Source organism: Nematolebias whitei, chromosome 19, assembly GCF_014905685.2.
Source record: "Nematolebias whitei isolate Nwh7 chromosome 19, NemWhi1, whole genome shotgun sequence".
Classification (NCBI taxonomy): domain Eukaryota; kingdom Metazoa; phylum Chordata; class Actinopteri; order Cyprinodontiformes; family Rivulidae; genus Nematolebias; species Nematolebias whitei.
Genome location: NC_056516.1, coordinates 32908767 through 32934470, shown reverse-complemented (window position 1 = coordinate 32934470; position 25704 = coordinate 32908767). Strand labels below are relative to the sequence as shown.

The window sequence follows — 25704 nt, the reverse complement described above, 5'->3', positions numbered from 1 at the left end:
TTCTGTTTGTATTTACATTTTATAAAACGTCTCCACCGTTTCATAACGGGGGCTGTAAATGAATCCTGTGTGTGCGTAAGCTGAAGAACGTCGCTACCTCCTCTGAGAAGATTCAGTCTTTGTCAAGGCGTCTCAGATTCGTCTTCGTCCTCGGGGGACGTTGGTGAGGCCGGTGTGTCGTCCTCCTCCGCCGCTGCAGTTGCTGTGGACAGTAAGGCTGTCGTCGCTGACGTCCTCATCTTCTCGTAGGTCCTCCTACGCTGACGCCTCAGCGTCTGGCTCTGCAGCTCCTTCACCTCCTGCAGGACCTCCTGCGCTTCTTTCCACGACGACACGGCCTCCTCCAGGAGGCGCTCGGCCTCAGCACGCCGCCGCTCCACCCCCAGGTCTTCCTCTGACAGCTGCGTGGCGGGCGGATGCTTGTTAGGGGACTTGGGCTGCGAGGAATCAGAGGATCCAGACTCATTTGGAGAATTCTGACTCTGCGACTCCTCAACGCTCCCCTGAAGGGGGGAGTCGGTCTTGCTGTCCTGCGGTGACTCGGTTCTTTTAACCTGAGAGGAGCTGGACCCTTTGGGACACGGAGGAGTTTCTAGGCTCTTCTGTGCAGGAGAGTCATCCTGTTTGTTGGACAAGGCGATGGACGAGCCCTTGAGTTTTGGTGAGCGGACGGCGTCCGAGCTCTTTGATCGAGGAGAGCAGCTCAGATGAGGCGAATCCTTCAGCTGAGGAGAGTCGGAGGCTTTAGCTGCAGGCGAGTGGGACCCCCTGGAGCGAGGAGAGTCTGCCCCTTTGGAGCGGTTCCTCTTGGCTTTGGATCGAGGAGACTCTCTTCCTCTCAGACGAGGAGAGTCTTTCCCCCGGAGGCGAGGGGAGTCACTGCTCCTGCTCCTCGGAGATCCTGAAGACCTGCTGAGGACAAAAATCCAATTAAAGCCCAGATTTTCACACACGGTCTAATCCGAAGAATCACTTTTGAGCGCCACAAAGATGTTTTGTTATAAACAAAAAGGGAGTGAGAGTGAATTAACCTGGAATGAGGAGAGTCGGAGCCCCTGAGGTGATGAAGCCGAGGAGATTCGATGCCCTTCAGGTACGATGAGCTTCCTCCTCGTTCCCGCTCAGCTCTGGCCTTCTGCAGCTCCTGTAAACAACAACGGGTCAGAACGTTGTTTCATTTGGAAGGACTGAGGTTTCACACAGACGATGAATGCAATCAGTCGGACCTGCAGTCTCATCTCCTCCAGCAGCTCCTGAGCTCTCTGCATCCTCTGAGCGATGAGGCTCTGCAGCTGACCCACCGGCTGCGGCGAAGCCCCGCTCCCCGCCTCTTCTTCAGTCGGGCAGCGACGAAGAGCAGAGCGAAACTCTGAGCGAATCATCGCAGGCCTGGAGGAAGACACGAGGGCCAACTACAGAAATAGATGATGCTTCAAAATATAGATTAAAATAATTAAACCCAATGATTTTAACGTACTAAACCAGTCCATCTTTCTATCAGCATCCCTGAATGGGTTCTGCATCTGGATATGTCCAAAAGTCCTTCACAGGTTTAGAAACATCCTCATTAGATGTTCAAACCCACCTCACATGTTTTCTTCCTGCTAGTTTTGGGACCTCAATTCAAAATGTGATATTTTTTTTTTTAGCTTTTAATTGCTATCAAAGAGCGTTAAATGCAGGTTTGAAGTCCCTCAATATGCATTAAACATTTTCATTCAGGGCACCTTCTCAGAGGTGGCCTGGACCCCTTTAACCAGCATAAACTTAAAGGGGTGAACCCAGGCCGTCCAGAGCCGAGCTACAGGACCTGTTGAACTGAGGTGACCCCACACAAGCAGCAGAGTTGATGTTTCAGGGTAAAAATAAATAAAAAGGAAGCTGAGTAAAAAAAATATAGTGTTCCTTTAAATTTTCTAATGATACAGCTTATTGTGTGAATGTTTATTAAGCGTTCACACTATTGTTTTCCTGTTTATATTTATTATTCCTGGCTGTTACTATCCCTGTTTCATACGTTGTTCGGCACGATTCTCGTCCTGCAGTTTTTAAGCTATTTCAGCAATTTAGGTCTCAAAACGTTCAGCTCGTTCAGGAGAAGGGCGCTATGGCTTTCGATATTGGTGCAGCTTCAGCTTTTTGAAATATTTAGCATTTTCTGTCATTTTTTTCTCATAGAAAATGAATTGAGCTCATTTTAACTCCTTCAGATCTTTAGATCTGTTTACAACATTTTACTGCTCCTTTTACATTTTGTTCTGCTTCAGCTTCTTTCAGCTTCCTTATGCAAATTTAAACTTTTTTCAGCTACTTTCAGCTGTTGTTTTTTTTCAGCCGTTTTGTTCTCCTTTCAACTTATTTATGCTAACAAAGTTCATGCTCAAGGGACAGGACGGCTCCCAGAAACCATCTTAGCTCCAGCAAACTGGTTGGTCCACTTAAGGAGTGTACTGCTTGGAGCAGAAACAGTTTACTGGAACTCCTCCGACTAATGAAGCCCTCCGGATAGAGGGCGAAACGTCTCTATAAAAAAGAAAATGTCCAGATGACATCCTGATGCATGCTCAATAATCCAGGTAGAAAAATTTAAAACAGTTACGTCTGGTCCTCTGGACATTCAAAAAACAAAGCAAACAAAACAACAACAACAACAAAAGTAGAAATGTTTCGTCTTTCATCCGAAAGACTTCTTCAGTCTGAGGTGCTGTATTCAGCTCAGTCTTATAAATAGCACCTTCTCGTGGTGGATCAACCAGTTTGCTGCTGACAACCAAAACCAGCTGCTCACATGATCAAGAAGGACCATCAGCCTAACGATGGATCGTTAGCGTGTCCAGATGACCCGACTGAGAATTACTGGGTTCTTTCTGCTAACTACAAGATTTTTGTGCTTCTAACTTCTTTCTGCTAATTTCAGCTTGTTATGCTCCTTACAGCTTATTTTTGCTATTTCAGCTACTATTTAACAGTTTAATGCTAATTTTAGCTTTTTATTCAAATTCCACATATTTTGAGCTCATTTCAGCTCTTTCTGCTTCCTTCTGGTAATTTAAGCTTCTGACCTTTCAGCTACTTTTTGCTAATCAGCTTCTTTATTTTTTTGTTGTTGCTAATTTCCTAATTTTTGTGTTAGTTTCTTCTTATTTAAACCTAATTCAGCAAATAGATGTTATTTCTGTTTTCTTCTTTTAACTTAGGCTCATTCTTCCATTTGAGTTACATTTCAGCATATTTTAAGCTAATTTCAGCTGTTTTTCCAGCAAGTTCTTCAGCAATAAGCATTCTCACTGCATTTTCAAGGGAAATGCATTTTCTCTAGTTTTGTTTGTTTTTCCAGCTAAAAGTTTTAATGAACTGTTCATCAGAATCCTCCTCAAAGCAAGTGTCCGGTTTGTCAAGATCTTATTAGTCCAAGCAGATTCCAGGACACCGTGGGGGTGATTTTCTCTTTGGCTTTATGTTTGTTCGGATTGTTTTTGGATCCGCTCTCGTCACTGTAAACTATAATGTGCTGAGCCAGTCAGAGAAAAAAGTCTGAGCAGCGTTCTGATGCTTTATATTCACCTACATAAACACAGAGCCGACGTCTGTCAGCGTACTGTGGGTTTTAAACCTTCAGTCTTTGAGCTCTGTAAATCACTGTATTTGTCTTTAAAGTTCACAATAAATTGTAGGAAAACTGAAAAATTTAACGTCTCACAAAAATCATGATTAAATTTCGGATCAATACTCAGCCTAATTTTTCATCTATTGTCTAACTGGACTGAATTAACGAGACACATTCTGATTAGACATTAAAAATGAATAGATGAATTTTTAAAAATCAATTACCCCTTCAGGGTTTTTTTTTTTTTTCATTTTCAGAGTAGCCGCGGCTCTCAAATGTACCACTTCAGGGTGATAAATTATTAACGTGTGCTGATTTAAATGGGTCAGTGGGTTTAATTCGTCTAAATTCCCTGCCAGGCGCAGAGCTGTGTTGTTAAATAACAGTTCGTACCTGGAGGAGAGGACTTCGTCCATGGAGGCGCAGCGACTTCGACCTTGCATGCTGAACCTCTTTCCTGGCTGAGGCGTCTGGGATTGTGCCTGAAGGACCTGAAAGGAAGCAGACGTGTTGATTAGTGGTTTAACAGTTGATAGTCCTGCTTTAAACTAAGGAGATGAACATGAAGATTTGCTGATTGGATCTCTTAAACTTATCTTAAAACTAGAGAAATTGCATTTCCTGCGAAAACGCAGTGTGAACGCTTACTGCAGAAGAATTTGCTGAAAAACAGCTGAAATTAGCTAAAAACAAGTTGAAATGTAGCTGAAATGGAAGAACAAGCCTAAATTAGCAGAAGAAAGCAGAAAGAACACATATTTGTTGAATAAGGATCAAATAAGCAGAAATTAGCACAAGAATTAGGAATTTAGCTAAAAAAAAGCTGAAATTAGCAATAAGTAGCTGAATAGTAGTTAAAGAAGCAAGAAGAAGTTCAAATTAGCAGAAGTAAGCAGAAAAAACACAAGTTTGCCCAGTTAGTCTAAAAGAAGCAGAAATTAGAACAACAATGTGGAAATTATCTGATAAAAGCAGAAATAAGCAGAAAACAGATGAATAGTAGCTAAAGAAGCAGAAAGAAGCTTAAATAAGCAGAGGGAAGCAGAAAGAGCACAAGTTTGCCCAATTAGGCTGAAAGAAGCAGAAATGAGCACCAATAAGTAGAAATTATCTGAACAAAGCAGAAATTTACCAAAAACAGCTGAACAGCAGCTAAAAATGTACAGAATAGGGATAGAAACTATAATAATGATAATAATAATAATAAACAGGAAAACAAATAAATTTAATCTCAAGTCGAAGTTTCCCACCTGGACCTGCTGGTTCTTGTGGACTTTGGGGACTTCCAGATGTTTGCCCCAGGACCGCTCGCTCCCCCTGGGTAAACTGCTCGTCTTCACCTTCGGCTCTTTGGTCGTCACCCGCAGCTTCGACACATCGGTGCCGGATCTCTGACGACCTCCCTCCTTCTGCAGGTCGACCCGGAAGCTGTTCTCCCAGGATTCGTCCGGGTCGTAGTCGAAGGAGAAGCCGTCCTCCTCTGCGACCAGGTCAAGGGTCAGCATGCCGTGAGAGGACGTAGACGCCTACGACGACAAATAAAAAAGGTCTTCTAAAGATACCGTTAATTTGATCCTGCTGGAAGGTGAAATATGGGTTCTGCTACCACGGCCACGAGGTGTCCTTTGGTCGGAAGCCGGCGGCTGTGAGGGATCTTTGCTCGATCCCTGGTGGGATGAGCCAAAGCGCTGTCCTCCTCGATGGCCACCTGAGGACACATTAAACTGACTAAAGCCTTCGTTCATCACAAACCTCAAGACACAAGTGAAGAAGTTCAGTTTTACTACTAAAGAACGGCTGCAAACCTCATCGAAGACTCGGTTCTTGGCCCGGACGATGGCCACATTCAGAGTGTTGATCCAGGACTCCTTCTCCTCAGGACTCACAGCCAGAAACACCAGGTTAGGAACCTGCACAAAGAACATTAAATACACCTGACCTACTTTAACTGCTGTATTTATTTGTTGTTTTCCAATAAAATTAATAATTTCATTTTAAGGTAGTTTAGGTTTTCTGTAAACATTTCTTTACAGTAGTCCCTCGCTACTTCATGGTTTGACCTTCGCAAACTCGCTCTTTTGCGGTTTTTCAAAGATTGAACACGAGAAAAAAAATCGTACACGACACGATTGTCAACTTTAATATTACTCACGTGATTGGGACAGTACTGGATACTGTACAGTAAAAACTCAACAAAAAATAAAATACTTCGGACAGGCGTCACCATTTTGTAGTTTTCTCTCAATAAGCCTACACTGTATCCCCGCTCATAACGACTACATTTCCCAGAAGCCAACAGAACCCTGCGCCAAAGCCCCGTTGCCTTCTGCTGAAATACTAGAGGGAAAGTTTTGATCTGATCAGAAAAAGTTTGGTGCTTATTCATACAGAGACTTAGGCAACCAGCGGATGCAGAGAGCCGTACAGAACCCACCGGGAACCGGACCAGAACTGGAGCAGAACCAGACCCATCAACGGATCAGAGAGCTGCTAGCCAGCCCATGAGGACCTCAGAGCAGGGATACGCCGCCATAGGTCTGACGCTCCCTCCGGAGCCTACCAACACTACCACGAGCCAGAGAGCCGACCAGAACCGGCAGGGTAGGTCTGCTGAAACAGAACCAAGAAGGACTGGAACTGAGCTGCTGCTGTTCTGCAGAGCTGGTGAGTAAAATTTAGTAGCTACATATAAGTATGTTGTTAAAATTACATAGGTTTAAGAGTTTAGAACATCAGAGTGAGAAGGGTTTCCAAAGCCTTAAAATACAGTATATATAAATACTAAAATAAATAACGTCCCTACTTTGCGGATTTTCACTTATTGCAGGATGACGGGGGAGGAGGACGGGGGAGGAGGACGGGGGAGGGGGACGGGTCCGGAACGTAACCCCTGCAATAAACGAGGGACTACTGTACCTAACCGGTACAAAAATGTAGGTTGGTGTAGCTTTGTTACTGCAGCTAAAACGAATATTTAATTTTTGGTGAAATTATTCAAGCCTTTCATGTTGCCATACAAAGAAGTATTTGCGATGAGAACGCCGGCTGCTGTAACATACAGGCTGTAACATTTGCACAAAGTGGGATGGAAGTTCAGTTTTTGTGGCAAAAAGTTGCAGCTTCTTCCACATTCACCTCGGGTAGAAACGCTTTTTAAACAACGTTCTGCGGTTTTGGTCCTCGTCAGCCGCACATGAGGAGATCGTCTCAGTCACGTTTTCTTGCCTTCACCTCGGAGCTGCGTGACTGGAACGAACCGCAGCAGAGCGCAGTGGGCAGCAAGACGGACATGTGAAAGTGTTTTAGGGATTATTCCTTTGTAACTCACAAACTAATGGGATTCTGCAGATTAAACCATTTCAGAGGGTTAAAAAAAAAAACCAACACGGATCAGCCAATCAGAGAAGTCCTGGCAGGGTGGACGGGTTGTTTGAACTCAAATCCACCAATCCCCTGACAGACGGAGGAGGGAATCCACCAATCAGGTGGGTGGTGTTAGTGATTCAGGACCGTGTAATCTCTGAGAGCAGCAGAGGACGGACGGAGACGGAAGAAGACATTTCAGAGTTTTTGCATCTGGACTGACGACTTAAGAAACACGAAATCACTTCTGACCGTTCCAGAGTTTTAGACTAAAATCATCCCGTGTTGAGGAACAACACGGTTTGGGCCAACCCTTGAAAACAACAATATATAATACTGCATGATCTCAGGTTGGGATGAACGACTCTCAGCTACTACCACACCAAATCGTAAATCAATGTAAAACTAATGGAGTAACTGTGGTGGCCATGTTGAATTGGAGTGACTTCGAAAGTTAGAGTTTATATGTACATCCAATAATCACTTTCAGAGTTTCATTAAATCCATCCAGCAGTTCAGAAGATAGTTTGACCCCTATGACCTTTGACCGCTTTGCCCCAACCCTTAGATCAGAAGTTCAAACACTTTGGCTTAAGTAAAACAGACCACCGGTTAGAGAGACTGGGTTTGAATCCCTCAGGGGCCGGTAAGGGAAGATTTAGGTCTTGTGTTGGGTCCAATGGGGCCACAAGTCCTCACTTCTAGGACTTTTGCAACTAGTTTGCTAACAAAGTTTTGTCAAAAGTGTAAACACAGATCTCGTGCCCTTGTTAGCCATCAAAGTATAAGTTGTGGATCAGTCTCAGCTGCTACCACACCAAAATGTACCTCAGTATCTGTAAAATTACACGTGTCTCTAAAAAACGTAAATATAGGAGATATGTGACCTCACCAGACTGCTGAGTTGGAAAAAAACAGCACTGGTGCACAGATTGAGAAGCGTCTCTTAAGAGGTTAAAAGTTAAACCCTTTGGATTTCTCTGTTTTATAAGAGACCCAGAACATAATCTGAGTGGAAAGAACCTCTTTACTAAAGCAGACGGATCGCAGCACCAGAGCTTGTACTTGTTGACCTTATAAGATTTGTAAGGAAGCCTACTTTACACTTTGAATTATGTTTTATATACAACTTTATTTATAAAGCACTTTAACAGCAACACTGTTGGCCTAAAGTGCTGTACACTAACACATACAAGCATAAAAACCATAAAATCAACTGAAACCGTAAAAGTAATTACCTGCCAAAAATCATTAAACAGCAACCAGTAAAACAATAAAACTAATAATTTAAAAACAGTAAAACCAACATTTCAAGCTGAATTAAAAGCCAAAGAGGGAAAAAAAAGTGTTTTCAGAGAAGATTTAAAAACAGGAAGTGAGTCCGCTTGTCTGATGTGCTAAGGCAGCTCGTTCCAAAGTTTAGGGGCAGCAACTGAAAACGCTCGGTCACCTCTAACGGTCACCTGTAACGGTCACCTGTAACGGTCACCTCTAATGTCACCTCTAACGGTCACCTCTAATGGTCACCTCTCATGGTCACCTCTAACGGTCACCTCTAACGGTCACCTCTAACGGTCACCTCTCATGTCACCTCTCATGGTCACCTCTAACGGTCACCTCTAACGGTCACCTCTAACGGTCACCTGTAACGGTCACCTGTAACGGTCACCTGTAACGGTCACCTGTAACGGTCACCTGTAACGGTCACCTCTAACGGTCACCTCTAATGTCACCTCTAACGGTCACCTCTAACGGTCACCTCTAATGGTCCCCTCTCAGCCTCCTGTTGGACTTTGGAATGACCAACAGCAGCTGATCTGCTGATCTGAGAGAGCGTGAGGATACAGCTGGAGCAGGTCGGACAGAGACTGTGGGGCGAGACCATGAAGACATTTGAAAACAAATAAAAGAGCCTTAAAATTAATCCGGAAACAAACTGGGAGCCAATGTAGTGACTCTAAAACTGGGGTGATGTGCTCTCGTTTTCTGGTACCAGTTAAAAGGTGGGCAGCAGCATTTTGAACAAGCTGAAGTCGAGGCAGTAATGACTGGCTCAGACTGACATTACAGTAGTCCAGACGAGTTGTAATGAAAGCATGGATTAAAATATCAAAATGATATCGTGACAGACATGGTTTGACCTTGGCCAGTTGTCTCAAATGATAAAAGCTGGACTTGATCTAGTTTAAAATCATCGTCCAGCCTCACACCCAGGTTAGTTGCTTTCTCAATCAGATGTTTTGTTAAAGGACCCAGATCAGCAAGGACTTTGGAACCATCACTGTGCTTAAACAACACCACCTCAGTCTTTTCCTGCCATACATTCCAGGAGTTGGTTCACGGAGTACTGTTTGTCTTGTTTTAATGGAACATAAATTTGGCTGTCATCAGCATATAAATGAAAAGTAACACCATGTTTCTGGAGAATATATCACAGAGGGAGCAAATAAAGGGAAAACAGAAGGGGACCAATTATATATCCCTGAGGTACTCCACATTTGAGTGGCGCTACAGAAGACTCAACAGCTCTAATACACACATAAAAGCTTCTTTCTGTTATTAAAGAGAACAATAAAGCAACAATCAAGGTTCTTCGATATTGTGTTCTTGTTTGTAGTTTCTTCTGTAGGTTTTTTGCAATCAAACAAAGTAGTTGGTGTAATTTGTGCCACTTTAAGTATTCACACATCAAAACACTAGCTCAGTCAAGAGATGCATGTTGTTACTTTTGGTTTGTGTATCTTTATAAGTATAAACTTGTTTTTAATGTGTGTATGTACCCCATAGAAATACATCAGGAGTTTTTCATATCCTTCAACAAACTTGCTCTCTTTGAAATCTGCTTCAGCAAATATATGTTTTTGTCTTTTTATTCCAATTTTATGTCCCATTTCACTTTAAGTTTTTAGTTACAATTCTGCTTATTTTAGCTATTGTTTTGTTGAGTTTAACTTTAGCATCAGTTGTGCTACTTCTAGTTATAGGTTTGCTAAGTTTAACATCAGTTCAATCGTTTTAGATACATTTAGCAAGTTTTCACTTTAGCGTGATTTGTTACTATGAAATTATGTTTTGATCATTTTAGCTTGAGCAATTTTGATGAATTTAGCTACTTTTTTCTATTATTTCTACAGTTCTGCTCATTTTATTCTCTTTTCTGCTCATCTTAGCTTCTAGTCTGTTAGTTTTAACTTTCACAACTCAGTTTTAGCTTCTTCAGCTAGTTTTAGCAGTCGTTCAGCTCCTAGCAGATCACAGCAGCTTTTTCTTCCACAATAAAAGAACCAGAGCTCTTGAACTTCAGAGGTGCTGTTGTGGTGGTTAGTGGAGCATAAAAATGAAAGGATGCTGTGAGAACATGAAACAACGGACAGGAAGACAGACAGACGGGACTCACAGGGTTTCCTCGATGTCTGCAGCGCAACACGGTGAAGCGACTGTGGTTTTTCTTGCTGCGACTCTTCGCCTTCCTCAGCTCCTCTGAACGCTCGTAATCTGCCAGGTCAAACACTTCCTGCGCTTTACGCTCGTCCTTCACCTGCAAACACACACACACACAAAAATATATATATATATATATATATATATAAAACACAACACAATGCACAAAGATTTTGATGTATTTTTAAAGAGAGGTGGGAACTTCTAATGGCCGCCTGCAACATTCAAATTGTCCACCTTGACACTTGGAAATGTTCTAGAAATACAACTCAGTCCAACATCTGCCACAAACACATTACTGCACAGAGGAGCAGTGACACAGAAACAAGTGTGTTGTAACACGCTGAACCATCTGCTCCCTGACATCTGAACAAACCTGACATTAAAGAACCTGTTTACAGCAGCGTGGCTCATCGTCTGATATTTATGTCATTTTGTTTGATCTTTGTTCATTTAATTACAAGATATGCATAGAATGTAAGTGATTTAAAAAATGTCATGTAGTTATAAAACCAGTAACACTTTACAATAAGATACACAAAACTTGTTTAACTACTAAGGAACGCCTAAGGAACAAATCAGGAGCTAATAGGTAGTTAACCAGTACTTACTGGGGAACACACAGCCAAGCCTTATTAGGGGACTACTGGTTAGTTACCTTGTAAAAGAAGAGGAACTAATCAAGAACTAATGGGTAGTTACCAAGAAAACCAAAGAGGAACAAGGTTTATTACTTTGTAAAGGAAGAGGATTTAATCAAGAACAAATGGGCAGTTACCAAGGAAACTAAAAATGAACGAATCAGAAGCTAATGGGTAATTAACCAGTACTTACTGGGGAACACACAGCCAAGCCTTCTTAGGGGACTACTGGTTTGTTACCACAGAAACAGAGGAAAAATTTGCCATGTGGGTTCTGAATAAACCCTGCACCAGTGAGGTCACAACTCGTAATTGTCCAAAACCTGTTTCCAAGTGATTACCGATTTTATTACCCATTAGCTCTTGATTCGTTCCTCTTTGGTTTTCTTGGTAACTACCCATTAGTTCTTGATTAGTTCCTCTTCATTTACAAGGTAACTAACCAGTAGTCCCCTAATAAGGCTTGGCTGTGTGTTCCCCAGTAAGTACTGGTTAACTACCTATTAGCTCCTGATTCGTTCCTGAGGCGTTCCCTAGTAGTTAATCAAATTTTGTGTACCTTATTGTAAAGAGTTACCATAAAACCTAATCAACAGTTAAGTTAAAATTATCAAAATACTAAAAATATACCAAATATACCAAATAATGAATATATTTAATATATATATATTGATAAACATTGGCCAAGAACCTGTGACTTTAATTCTTTAAAATGTTTGATGCGTTTCATTCGTCTGTTGCTAAATCTCCTGCCGTGAAAGAAGATAAAACAACAGTGGGAGTGAGAGACATCTCACAGCGCTGAGTGCTTCAAACGAGTCTCTGAGGAGAGGGGTGAGACCTCCGTGACTCCCTCGGCTGTTCTCTCCCCCACAGCAGAGTCTCCCTGAGGCTGCTCGAACAGCTCGTCAGGCGTCCATCAGTAAAGATGGAGGAGGGTGTCCTCACTCGCTTTAGTCTCCGGAGGAAGCACCTGTGCCGTGGAGAGTCCAGATCCTAAATGACGAAGATTGTCCCAAAAATTGTGGCTCAGAACCTCAGAGGACACAAGAGGACAATGAGCCTCTTTGAGTCCACAAATGGTTTTTCAGTTTGTATTCAAAGACAGAAAGTTGTCCATTTGTTCCAGTTTAACTCTGTAGAGGTCCTGACATGAATAAATTAGGATCACTGCTTTGATTTGTGATTTTTATTTTGAAACCAGGGTGAAAAAAATAAAATCTGCCACAGAACCTCGGGGATGAAAGGTTATTTTTGAAAGGTGTAAATTTGAGATTAGAACAATGAACTTTGTGCACAATTCTCTCAAATTAATCCACACGGCCTCCTGGATTTTATTAGACGTTTTCCTTTCTCCGACTCTATTTGAGATTTAAAACTTTTGTTTTGGTTTAACCGTGGTGCAATTTCCTTTCTTTATTTTGTTTATTTCAATAAATGTCCAGATTCTTTTTGAAGGCACAACAGAATTAAAGATTTTGTTTTCAATTCAATTCAAAAATAGTTTATTAATCAAAAAGGGAAATTAATTATTTAAATTTAATTTATTTATTTATTTTATTGTTGTTCAAACAGTTACTCTGTAGATAAAAATAACTTTTGGCAATCTAACTGGACATTAACAAACTACAGTATTTCTAAATTAATTTTATGTTGTTGTTTCTTGCTTCACTGTAATTGTAGCCTATTCCTGGAACTGGACTAAAGAATATTTAGTCAATGTTTATTTTTTAGGTGTATTTCATTTTTATTTTTATTTATGTGTCATTTTAGTTTGACGTGTCAGAATCAGAATCAGCATTTATTGTCAGTGCACAGAAGCACAACAAAATTTCATTTAGTACAGCCCGTCCAAAGAAACACAAGACATAGACGGGGTGCCTGAGGCTGCAGCCTCATGAGAGGCGCTGCCTTTTTAGTTAAATAAGGAAAAGGAAACACGAGGAAAGAGGAGAGAAAAAAATAAAAATCATGAAAAATCATATTGCAAAAAAACTTCTGCAAGGGAACAGGTAGTGGGGGCAGTGCATCTTCTTCACATAACATCCAGGAGAATTTGAGATAATCAGCCTTCCAAGGCCGACACAGGGGAGCCAGATTCAGATAACAACAGTTGTTTTGGGTCAGGTCGACTCCGTTAATTTCCGTCTGCCTTACAGTTTCACTGGTACGTCTCAATGGCGACTCCAAACAGCTAAATTTGAGGTCAGTACTGCCGAGCCAAGCTTGTAACTTCTCCAAGGTCAATTCCTTCCTGCCAGCAAGATTCAGGAGCCGCAAGTAGCCTGTGACTCTCAGCAAGAATCGCGTCCAGCTTATGGCTCAGCTCACACGGTCTGAGTGTTCCCAGCACGGCACATTCCCTCACAACAGCTGCCGACGTTTTCGAATTTGTCGATATGCCAGGTAACCACCAAATCCAAAAAGCAGAAATCCTGTTATCATAAATCCAATTATGTACGCATCTTCAACACCCTCGACCGACAATATGGACAGCCACACGATCTTCCGCTGCCCCAATGAATCCATTGTGTATCCGGATGCAAGTGTCCCGTCGGGGCAGGAGGGCTCTCCTTCACCCTGTCTTCTCGTCAAGAAAATTTTATCAATTGTGTTGAAAGACCAGCTGACCAGATCTATAATTTACAATTTGGAAGATACGCAAAGAGAGGCTCCAAAAGATTCACAGGACAAAGAGCAGAAGCAGGGGAAGGAGCGGGAGGAAAAAGCATCCACCTTCTCCGAGAGCAAGAAAGTACAAAACATCCTAATGAAATTCAGATTCAGCTTCAATGCTAACAAAATGCATCCCTTCTTTTAGTTGTTTTTCGTGACTTTTCTTTGAGGGTGTAGAGAAAGTTTTCTAAACGCTTGAGCAGTTTTTAAGTGTTAAATATTCACAACGGGAAGATAAAACTAAGATTCATGTATTCAGTTTATGTTCCTGTTGGCCTCTTTAGTCTCGCTGCTACTTTGTCTGTTTTCATTTATTCAGATTTGCCGTTCCAGAGGAGTCGACTTGAGTTAAAACATGAATGTCTGAGTCAAAACCTCTCTGAATGGATTAAACTCCCTCTTTACTCTTTCAGTAGACAGTTTCCTCGTCTGCAGCTTTCATCAAACCAACTTTTAAAAGCTGAACAAAGTGGGAATGTTTGATAAATGAAACATCAGATGGAAAGCAAGTCGACTCTTTTAACTCCAGCTGAAATCTTCCACTCGAATAACCTCCCTTTTAGGTTTTTTTATTAAAGCGAGAGCTTTTATCCTTTAAGCAGATGAAACTGATATAAGCTGAATATCAGTATTTTTCTTTTTAAATTGTATTTATTGCAGCGCCAACAAGGATGTGCCATAAATGAACTGAAGGAGGCAGGTGGAAGAGTGGGGCCACAAGGAGCAGAGGTCACAAAGGTGCAGGACTTCAAGTTCACCGGGTCGACTATCCAGGAAACATGGGGGTGAAAAGGTGAAGAAGAGAATCCAGGCAGGATGGAGTGGATGGAGAAAAGTTTCAATTTGTGATGTTCAGGTTCTTTTGGGGGGAGGGGTGAATAAGATTAGGAATGAGATCATCAGAGGTAGAATGACAGAGATGAATGTGGAGACGCCAGACTGAGATGGTTTGGACGTGTCCAGAGGGACAGTGGGTATATTGGTAGAAGAAAATGCAGCTGCCAGGAAAAGGACAAAGAGGAGATCTATGGATGATGTTAGAGAAGACATGGAGGTATAGAGCAGTGGCGGCTCATCCATAGGGGCAAATTAATTCGTCCCACAAAGTAACAAAGTCCATGCTCAATAATCCAGGTATACAATCCAACATTTTTCAGTCAAGGAAGGGGGAAGAATCAGTTTTGTGTTGTGTGTTTCCTTGACTGATGAAGCCTTCCGGATCTAAGGCGAAACGTTTCAGCACAAAAAAAGAAACTGTCCAGATGACCTGACTGAAAAATGTTGGGTCCCACAAAGTAGTTCCTCCTAATAAACAATGTAAATTATTTATTGCGCTTGCTGTATATTGTTTTGTTCGGTATATTTTTCAACTATTTGGATTTTAAAAATATATTTTTAACGATTTTTCAGGAATTAATTCTCTATTTTTTTTTTTTTACTTTTTTACCATTATAGGGTAATACCATTCACTGAACTGTGTTTAACAAGTGGATCTGAACTTGCTGCCAGTGATTCAAACAAGCAGGTCCAATAGTTTCATTTGGGGCATCAGATTTTCTGCCCTGCGGACATAGTCGGCTGGTTTTACCACATTGATGTGACGGCTACTAACCCTAGACTTTACTGAGATCAGAGCCGCAGTGAAACCTGCTGAGTACAACAGTGGAGATATTCTATATAAATCCATTTGAAGCAGACAAAGGGGATCCATACAGAAAACTGAGGAGGACAGAAGGACAAAAGGGACATTTGCTACCATGGTAGGGTCTTATTGAACCTGTTCTGTGGGTGCAACAGCGTGTAAGGCTGTGAAAGTTTACAGGTTAACAATCAGAAGTCTGTGGAGGCAACGTGATTCAAGATGGCCACCATTGCTAATTGACAATATTACTCAAAGATGGATATGGAGCTAAAATTTGGTGAAGTTGTAGCCGCATCATAAATTGATTTTATGGCATGAAAAGTGGCGGATCATATGTATTCCTTCTATAAATTAATCACTTTACTTTTTCCAAAAAAGTTCAATCTGGTCCTCTGGACATTCAAAAAAAATCTGAATTCAAAAATCTGAATTCAATCTGAGTTCAATCTGGTCCAGAGGACCAGATTGAACTTTTTTGGATTTTTCTACCTGGATTATTGAGCATGCATCAGGACACTTTACTTTTTGTTTTATCTAAATGCCACAATTTTACTACTATTATCTGTTTTGTGCTGTATTGTTATGGTTCATGCCGTGGTCTATTTAAACTCGCTCTAGACATGAGAAACTTCATCCCTCTTTATTCAGACTAGGCCTGTCATGATAACAAATTTTGCTGGGCGATTAATTGTCTCAGAAATTATCGTGATAAACAATAATATTGTTTGAAATTTGACAATAAGTAGTAATTATTGTAAAATTTAAGAAGAAACGTTGGTTAATTTATTTTTGAGTGTAGTACCTACTTTTGACCACCGGATGGCAGTATAAGACTGAACCGAAGGATGGATAGTGAGGGAGCGAGCAGCGTGTCTCTTTAAGAAAAATGGGAGGGAGACCCCTTGACGTGACATGGGCTGTCTCTCTTTCCTTGTTTTCGGTTCTCAAAATGGCAGACACTTGGTGCAGTTTGAGCTCTTTAGCATAGCATTTTTCACACAAAGCTTTTAATAAAAAAAATCAGTAAACAAGTTCTCAGCTTCTTTTTGCAGAGAAAAACAACTTTTTACATGAAAGCGTGGATTTCAACCGTGAATTTTGGAGCTTGGACAAGATGGAGGTTTGTTCCTCGAGATCTGCCTGTTAGCTTAGCTCAAAGCTTAGCTGATTTCAACGAAGAGAGAAGAAAAGAAGAGAAGGAACGATAAAGCCGATGAATGAAAATGAGGTCGATAATTTTCATTTATCACGCGATTAATTGATTTATTATCGCAACTGTCCAAATTCAGACCATGGCTCAAAAACAAAATTAACTTGAACGTTTGTCCCAGGGCGACTAATATTCACCTAATAATGGACATTTTTTCTGAAGGTTCGCAGGCAAACTGATCAGAATAAATAAATAATGTAACATTATTGAGTTGAAGTTAGAAAAAAATGCTATATTCTGGCGCTGCTCTCAGTGTTACAAACATAGCGTTTATGGAAACTTTACTGAGCATGTGCAGACTTCACAACAAGAACTGAGGATGGAAAACACGTAAAACTCACATTTCTCCAATGTAGGATCGTTTTAAACAGAACCCAATGGATCATTTCTGCAGATCAGCTTTTTAATTCATGCGTCAACAGCTAGAATAATGGTCACTGTATGTGTGTCCTTGGTGTGTATTTAAAGTGATGTGCGTTTAATGGCTGCAGGGCTGTGGAGAGACCAGCAGTCACATGTCGACACGGTTGCAGCTGAACATCCATCAATGCTACAGTCAGAACAATCAATACGACGCCATAAAGACACTTCGGACCAGCCAACATCTAATAAAGGAAGCCTCCAACACCCAAATGATCTAATCTCTGAATTAAGTCAGTTTTAATTAGAGCTGAGGCAGAAATGTCCTCACTGCCGTAGTTTAAAAGTAAAAATAGAAATCCTCCCTTCCACACAAACACAATGAAGCTTGCCTCCGGCTGCTGTATTTATAAATGTCCTGGGTCAGCGCTCTGCTGAGACAGAAAAAGATGAATCACAGACAAAGAAAAGGGTAATAATTACAGGAAACGCACACTTCAGACGTTAATTTGACTCGTTCATTTGATGGTGTCTTAAACATAACTAACCCCGGCCTTAAGACCGGTCTTCACCCTGCAATTGAAGAATTATAATTTAAGTGATGCAATAATGAAAAAACGCACACAGACGGGGTCAAAAATGTGAGTCATGATGAAGCAGCTTCAGTCAGTCGACCTCCACAGAACACAACAAGTTTCTGCTGCTACAATGAAACCAAAACGCACACAAACACATGTCTCTGATAAAACAGCTGATTTATATTTAGTGCTGCTAAATGTGTAAAAATCTTTTAAAAACGTGTTTTGAAGTAAATGTTCCAAAAGCAAATTAGAAGACTGAATTAAATGCTGCAGCAAAAGTTTGGGGTTTGTGAAAAGATGCAAGTCAAGCATGTTCTGGGCCACCGTTTTGTAAATATTGGGATTTGTTTAGCTAAATTATTCTGTATATTTTAGCTTTAGCATCTGTTTTAGCCAGTTTTAGTGACCATTTCACTAATGTTTGCATACGTTTTGCTCATTTTAATTCATGTTATGCTCATGTTAGCCTTTAGCTAACTTTTTGTTAATTTTATCTATCGTTTCGCAACTTTTAGCTTTAGCATTTGTTTTGCTGCACTTACTCTTGACTAATTTCAGTGTTAGCATTTGTTTTGCTAATTATAATTGCATTTTCACTAATTTTATCTACTGCGTGCTACTTTTACCAATGGTTCTAGCTAATTTTAGCATCTGTCGTCATCCCAGGGAAATGTTCAAAAACACTCACGTGCATTATAAATAGGCAAATAGCAGAAATGTTTTATTTAGGGAAGATAGATATTCGTGACAAATCAGCTCCCAACTGTTAGCATCTGTTACGCTACTTGCAAAAAAATAGTGTTTGGCAGTCTAGGAAAGCAGATTGTATCTGACTGGAGGAGACAAATAAAAATAAATTGCATTCAAACTTGTCCAACTAGTCACAAACAGTTTTAGTCCAGTGAGATACAAGCAGTTTTTGTTTAATATTAATTTGTGATCTTCTCTTTCCTTCTTTGGTCTCTTTGTGGCTGTTTTATGTCAAATTTGTAGTTTTTAAAAATTCTTATCTTAGAGCTCCGACCGATATATCGGTAGGGCCGATATTTTGGGCAGATATAGGCGGGACATATTGGTATCTGTGATAAATGTCCCATTATGAACCAATATGAACATCGGGAACAAGCCGTGTCCTTACTGGCAAAAGGCATAATTGTACAATACAATGTATCCAGCAGAGGACGCATGCGTAATACTTTCAAGACATGGCCGCTCACTTTAACTTTCACGTTCAGCACAGCCGAAGCAGGGAGCGATACTGTGTATCATATTTTGTTGAACAGAGTATAGTAAGGTTATTTTAACTGATCTGTAAAATTTAAAAAGAAATCAACAATAATAAATTGTCTTCAACCCTCCAACCTCTCAAGTTAGCATGCTAACGTTTAGATAACCTAGCATAGGCTATTGCCTTGTAAACGTTTATCCAGAACAATAAATCCAATGTAGTGGTACATATACTGTATGTATGTATATGTATATCGGTGTTAGTAACGTTATCTTTGTCGTCCTCAATGAAATGCATTCTTTGTCTGAAATCTTCACTTCTCTACAAAAATAAATAAACGCCACTGCGGTCAATGCTAATTAGACCTTCACCATACGTGACAGTTTAAACAATGAACAGAGAAGAGTGTTTCTTTGCTTAATTTATATTTTTGTACCACACTTGAGAACTTGATGGTGAATAATGGAGGATAGAAAATGTGAATGCACGTTAGGAAGACTGTTTCAAGACTTCAAGTGTTAAAACAGGTTTAAAGTAGCTGTTTACTTTGATTCTTGGGAGTGGACAAAACTCAAAAAGCTTCAGCCTGTCACATTTGGCTGGTGCTGGTGAACCCAATGGTGCAGGCAGGCAAGGACTCAAGATAATATAAAATAAGGAATTTATTTTACAAAACAAAAGAGCTGATGGGGCAGCAAACTTACACAAACCAGGAGATGAACATGAGGAGCAGAACAGGCATCACAAAGAACAGGACATCACCAGTGGACAGATAACAATGCCAGGACTAACACAGAGATACAGACTTATATACAGGAAACACCAATTAGACCAAGTGATGACACTTGTGAGTAATCACAGATGCCAGAGAAGGAGAAAGATGATGCAAGACATGAACATGACACAAGATGGGACTAGATACTAGAGAAACCCAAACACTATAAAGAGAAACAGAGGATCGGGGGGAACACAGACATAAACGCAACACCAGGGACAAAACCACAACTCCTACACAGCCATTATATTGATCATCAGCATTAGCCCTCCCCTCCCAATTTCAGTATCGGCGATGGCCAAAATTTCCATATCAGTCGGGCTCTAATTTAAATCCATCCATGTCAGAACCTTTTCTCTTTACATTTCCTTACATAGCCAGTTTGAGTCTATCTCTGATAAGTGACTTAAAAACCGCTGTTGTACCTGTATTGTCTCTATAAATTCTCATTTTGTGGTCAGTTTTTGTCTGTTTGTTGTTGTTTTCTTTCACTTTGAGGATGTTTTGCATATTTTGGTGTTGTTTTGATGCAAATGGATCATATAAACCTAACTTGGTGGTGTATTTATGTAGCTCAGTCGGATGTGGAACGTTTTCACAGCCTCAGCGTGGCAAACGCTTGCCTTCTCGTGCTTCTTGTGACCGTTTGCAAACGCCCTCCTCCTCCTCGGGTCCGCCTGTCTGCTCTCCGCAGAGCTGAAACTTATCGGCTGAGATGCAAAAGCAAGAAGAAAGTGTTTACAAAAAGCTCTGACTCAGCGTCCTGCAACCCTCTCTGCGTGCCGTTGCATAACGTTCTGTTACATAACGAGGAGCCAGAACAGAACCAGTGCGAGCGCTCAGCACTTTGGGGTCCGACAACCTCTGCTGCAAACGGACTTTCTGTTCACCTGTCCTCTGCAGCGCCAGCCTGATTCCTGACTTCCTGGTTTCACCTGCAGCAAAACGTCACAGCGTTAAAGAAAAAAGTCACCGTCAGCTCTTTTCTCACTGGGAAGTTGGACCGTTTTAAAAGAGGAACAAGTTCTGTGTGAGTCTGTGGACTCGGATGAGCTGGAAAATAAAGTAATCGTCTCACTCTGACATTTCTGTGACACAAATCTGCCTGAAACAATTAAAAGCACAACTCCTGATACGTTTGACTGGAAATACGAAGGTTTGTTTTAGATTTTATTTATTGTAATGTCCAACATTTAGACTAAAACTACCTTTAACACAGATTTTACCACATATGGAGACACATTTTCTACATTATCTAGTTTAATTTGTATTTTACCAAGTAGTAGAAGGCAACTTGTGCTTCTTTTTCTAATGGCATTGGTTGTTTTACGTTTTCTTTTTAAAACCTTTATGTCTAAATGATCTTTTTGGGTCCCTGTGGTTGTTAAATGTACTTTGGATCATTTGTAGTTGAATTCAAGTGAACAATTTTTATTCTCCTGGTGATAACTTTAGGGGTTTCTGTGTTTTGAGTTGATTTGAGCCTCTTTGTGTTTAGTTTGCATCCAGTTTGATTGGTCTCATTTGATGTTCTCTGTTGTGTTTTCAAAATCATAATCAAAAGATTCCTGAAAAAATTCAAGAGATAAAAGTATTTTACATTTCACATATGATCTTGATGGCCAGATAAGATGTCAGTGAGGGCCACATTGGGCCCCCGGGCCTTGAGTCTGACACAGGTTTGTCTTTGAGCTCATTTGCAGTCTCTGGTTGTTCAGTCTCATTGCTGCCATTTTGAGTCTCTGGTTATTGTGGATGATTTTTGGATCAATGGTGTTTTCTGTGATTGTTTAAAGCCTTTTTTTAATACATTGGAACTGGTGTGTGGGTAATTAGAGTCAATTTTAGGTTCTTTTGAACTGCTTTTTGTTTATTCCAAACTCTTGTGTGGTCATTTTGAGACATTGCGGCCGTTTCTGAGTCTATTTGTGGTCAGTTTTAGTCTTTTTTCGATTATTTTTTTATACATGATGTGGTTATTTTGTAGTTATTAATATATAAATATTATGAATATTTGAAAATATCCATCCATCTGTTAGCTTTACCCACTTCTTCCTTTTCGGGTCACTGGTGCCCATGTCCAGCTATCACTGTGCGAGAGGCGGGTTGAGAGTTGCCAATCACACTAACATGCATGTTTTTGGTCTGTGGAGGAAACCAGAGAAAACTCAGCACGGAGAGAACATGCAAACTCCACCCAGAAAGGTCCCGCGCCAGGATTTGAACCTGTGACCTTCTCGCTGAGACGCAACAGCTCTACCAACTGCACCACCATGCGAATAAAATATTTTCTATATAAATATAAATATTAATATAAAAAAATACTTGTTTTTGTTTATTTCAAACCTTTGTGTGATCATTTTGAGTCTATTTGAGGGTGTTTTAGGCTCTTTTTGTTCATTTTGAGCCACCGTGTGGTTGCTTTGAGTCTTTTTTTATATTTTCTGTGCTTGTTTGCATCCCCTTGCTTTCATTTTCATACCAACAGGTCTTTAAAAACATTAAGATAGAGGGGCCCGCCGTCTCCTCGGGCGCCGTGGGGTTTTGCAACAGATCCAAACTATTTATTTTCTTCGAGAAGAAACGCCTCAGTTCTGGTGCTGAATGTGAGCAGCAGGAAACCCCTGCGTGTTTGACTCATCGGATCAACAGAAACGTGACGTGAGCACTTGCACAGATTTACTTCACAAGTCTGAGACGTGAATTCATCTCTTCTGCAGCTCGAGGACGCAGGTGCTAACGCTAACCCACAGTGGCGTTTCTGACACCGAGCAGCTGCTGAAGCCGTGAACCTCTCCAGGTTCCAACACATCAGAGAAGAACTCTCCCAATCCTCTGTGTGCCGTCCAACAATCTGGAGCCAGCGTTTGGGCTTTCGTCCTCACCTCCTTGTCCGAGATGTAGAGGTGGTCTCCTTTCAGCACCACAAAACGGCTCCTCCAGAGCTCCCTGAAGATTCCTCGACCGCAGAACTTCCGAATCCAACCTGCCTTCTCCGGCTGCTGGGCGGCGAGCGGACCGGAGTCCTGAAGGCCCTGAAACACGCCGAGCAAAAGAGCGAAGACCATCAGAGGCAAAAAGAAACAAAAAGAGGAGGAGGATGTTTCTGTCTCAGGCTGGACTGATGAAGAGGAGGAGAGCAGATCTTCATGGTGATGGTGTTTGTCATGATCTGGCTGCTCTCTGTCAGTCTGACCTACTTTAATTACATAACAGCTCCACTCCGACAGAAGGAGGAAGAACAAGAAAACTCAGCAAAGAGGTTTTAAATTTAAAAAAGACACGAAGCAGCAGCAACAAAATTAAACAGCAAGACTCCAAAAGTCTAATGAGGTTGAGTCAGGTTCTCCGATTCTTCTTTGGTGAAACAATTCGTCTTTTATCTGAAAGAATAAAACTCAAAAAGATTTTGTCTAACGAGCTAAAAGTTGCATCGTTTTATCTCAGAAGCTGTTTAATTGTTGCCAATTCGTCTTAAAACCTTCTTTAATGTGATTTTGTTCTGATTAAACTCAAACTTTTCTGTCAAACAGCTCATAAAATCACCTTTTTCTGTAATAAACACAAGTTTTTATATATACATATATATATATATATATATATATATATATATATATATATATATATATATATATAACATCTTTACATTGTGACACAATCAGTCCAATCAGTGTTTGTTCTTCTTCTTAAATGCCTCCTGATGAAAAATGAGCTTTAACTGCTCCAAAAATGAAAAATGAAATAAAATATTCACTCCAGGTTTTAAAGGCTGTTTAAACAAAAGTTGAATAAAGGAGCTAAAAAAAAAAAAGTCTAAATTACACAGAATTAAACTAATTAATGTGTAATAAAGCTGTTTTTTTTTTTTTTTTTGACTAAATTAGAGCAAACAAACAACAAAATATAAAAAATCTCAGCTTTGTTTCTGTTTCTCTGCGGAGCGACATGAATATTGATGACTGATCAGAATCTGTTGGTTCCGACAGTTTTAGGAAAAGATACCTCGGACCTGCAGAGTTTTTTAAAGCTGAACAAATAAAACAAAAACATGAAACAATTTTTAAAAAGCTGCCTCACTGACCCGTCTGCTCTGGTTGCTCCTCTTCATCCTCACCGACCGAACAATCACACGGTCGGTGTGTGAGGGTGGAGGTTCGGACCCGCCCGGCTCGGTCCGGTGGGAGCTGAGCACCGGAAGCTTTGGTTCTGGTAACGCCGGGGTCGCTGAGTTTCGGCTCGGTCCACGCCGGTTTCCCTTTTTTTCGTTCGTTCTTTTTTTAATTCCTTCAGCGCCGCGACCGTTTGTCTGAACCGAGGCTGCGCGCGCGCTTCGAAGCAGATGCTCTTTCTCTCCGTGCGCGCGCGCTCCCACAGACGACGACGCGCCCGGTTCGTTCGTCGAAATAAAGGGAGAGCGACAGCGACGCCCAGCGGCCGGAGTGAAAATGACAAGTCTGAAAATAAAAGTTTTGTTTAAAAACAACAAACGCTCTTTATAAAGCAAACTTTACTGAAATAATTTATGTGTAGAAAACACATTAAAATTAAAATTACATTTATTCAGTAAGACTTTACCAGGCACCATATTATATTACATTATATTATATTATATTATATTATATTATTACTACTGTTATTATTACTATTATTATTACTGTTCTCTAAGCTTTTTTTATTGTTTTCTATTGTATGGGTGTACACATGTTTATGTTATGTTTTTAATTTTACTTTATTTGTGGGTGTACACAGGTCTTATGTCTTATGTAATGTTCTCATTTTTACTTAATTTTTACTTTATTTTTACTTGATTTTACTTTATTACTATTCGCACCTTATGTCGAAGCAAATTCCTATTTTGTGAACCTCGTTCATTGACATGGCAATAATAAACTGATTCAGATTCTGATTATATTATATTATATTCAGTTTATTTATAAAGTGCCAAGTCACAATAGAAGTCATCTCAGGGCACTGAACTGAAACATATGTAAAAATAGGTTAACAGAAACATCCATATATAAAAATAATAATTTAATACTTTATCTGAGGGGACTGCTTTGAATTTACCTCCATCACAGAACTCATTATATTATTCATAATCACACTTTATCTGTGCTGCAGATTATCCATGCTGCTGATTCTTACCCATAAGTTGCTATATTCATACCCATCTGCTCACAAAAGACTCATGTTCAGGCTGCTGTTTAATACACCATATATAATACAATAATAATATTGTTTAGCGTATATCTTAGATCCTTGTATACTGTTTTATGTTTTATAGTTTATATTACTGTATTGCTATTTTTGGATGCAACTGGGACCTTGAGTACACATCCATCTCATGTACCATGTGATGCGAATGACAATAATGTCTCCTTGGACCTTGATTATATTATATTATTTTATATTAAGATAAGATAAAATAAAAATTTTACTTATTGACCCCAAGCTGCAAATAATCACATGCTACAACAACATGAGAAAGCAGAATAAAGAAAAAACACAGCAAATCTTTTAACAAAGTATGCTAATGTTAAAATGTAACATTCATTTAAATATTTATATTTGTGTGTGAAATTACTTTTAGATGTACGTCTCAATAATTAGGACATAAAGCAACATTAGCCCAAAGTAATTTAAATATTTTTAAAAATACTTCTGACTCAACATTTTATAGCAAATAAACATTTTGATTAAGTGTCATCTACTATAATTATAATGTTTTAATGCCAACCTGAGGAAAACATAAATCTGTGATGAGTTCAAATGATAAAATATTCGGGCAAACACAAAAAAGAAAGTAATATTCATTGGAAAAAGTAAATAAAATTCTGATTCTGGCCTTAAAATTTAGATATTACTTTTTCCAAATTTTGACTGAAAACACTTTTTATACTAAAATTATTTAAATTTTGATTTCAGTTTATTTGATTTATAGCCACATTGCTGTTACAATTTATTATTTTATTTTGTTGACATATTTTACTTTTCCCCTTTTTAATCCTAAAAAAACCTAAATACAGATATACTTTTTAACTACATCATTTTACTATGTTACAAATTAAATTTTGAATAACAGAAACAAAAACTTCTGACACGTTACAAAAACGAAACATTAAATCTGAAAAGTTTCTCATAGATGATTTTTTTAAGCTATAGGGCTTTAATTTTGAACAT

At 40.0% G+C, this 25704-nt stretch overlaps 1 protein-coding gene across 1 annotated transcript; it reads right to left on the bottom strand.

Annotated features, from left to right (window-relative positions):
• plekho1a (pleckstrin homology domain containing, family O member 1a) lies at positions 1 to 23736 on the bottom strand. Its single transcript, XM_037693283.1, has 10 exons — positions 23606 to 23736; positions 22410 to 22559; positions 10368 to 10508; positions 5413 to 5517; positions 5214 to 5315; positions 4858 to 5133; positions 4001 to 4098; positions 1227 to 1389; positions 1032 to 1144; positions 1 to 912 (listed from the first exon to the last, which is right to left on the bottom strand). Exons 1-10 carry the CDS (start codon positions 23630 to 23632, stop codon positions 123 to 125), a joined length of 1965 nt encoding a protein of 654 aa, XP_037549211.1. The 5' UTR covers positions 23633 to 23736; the 3' UTR covers positions 1 to 122.
• Between the last annotated feature and the right edge of the window lie 1968 nt (positions 23737 to 25704).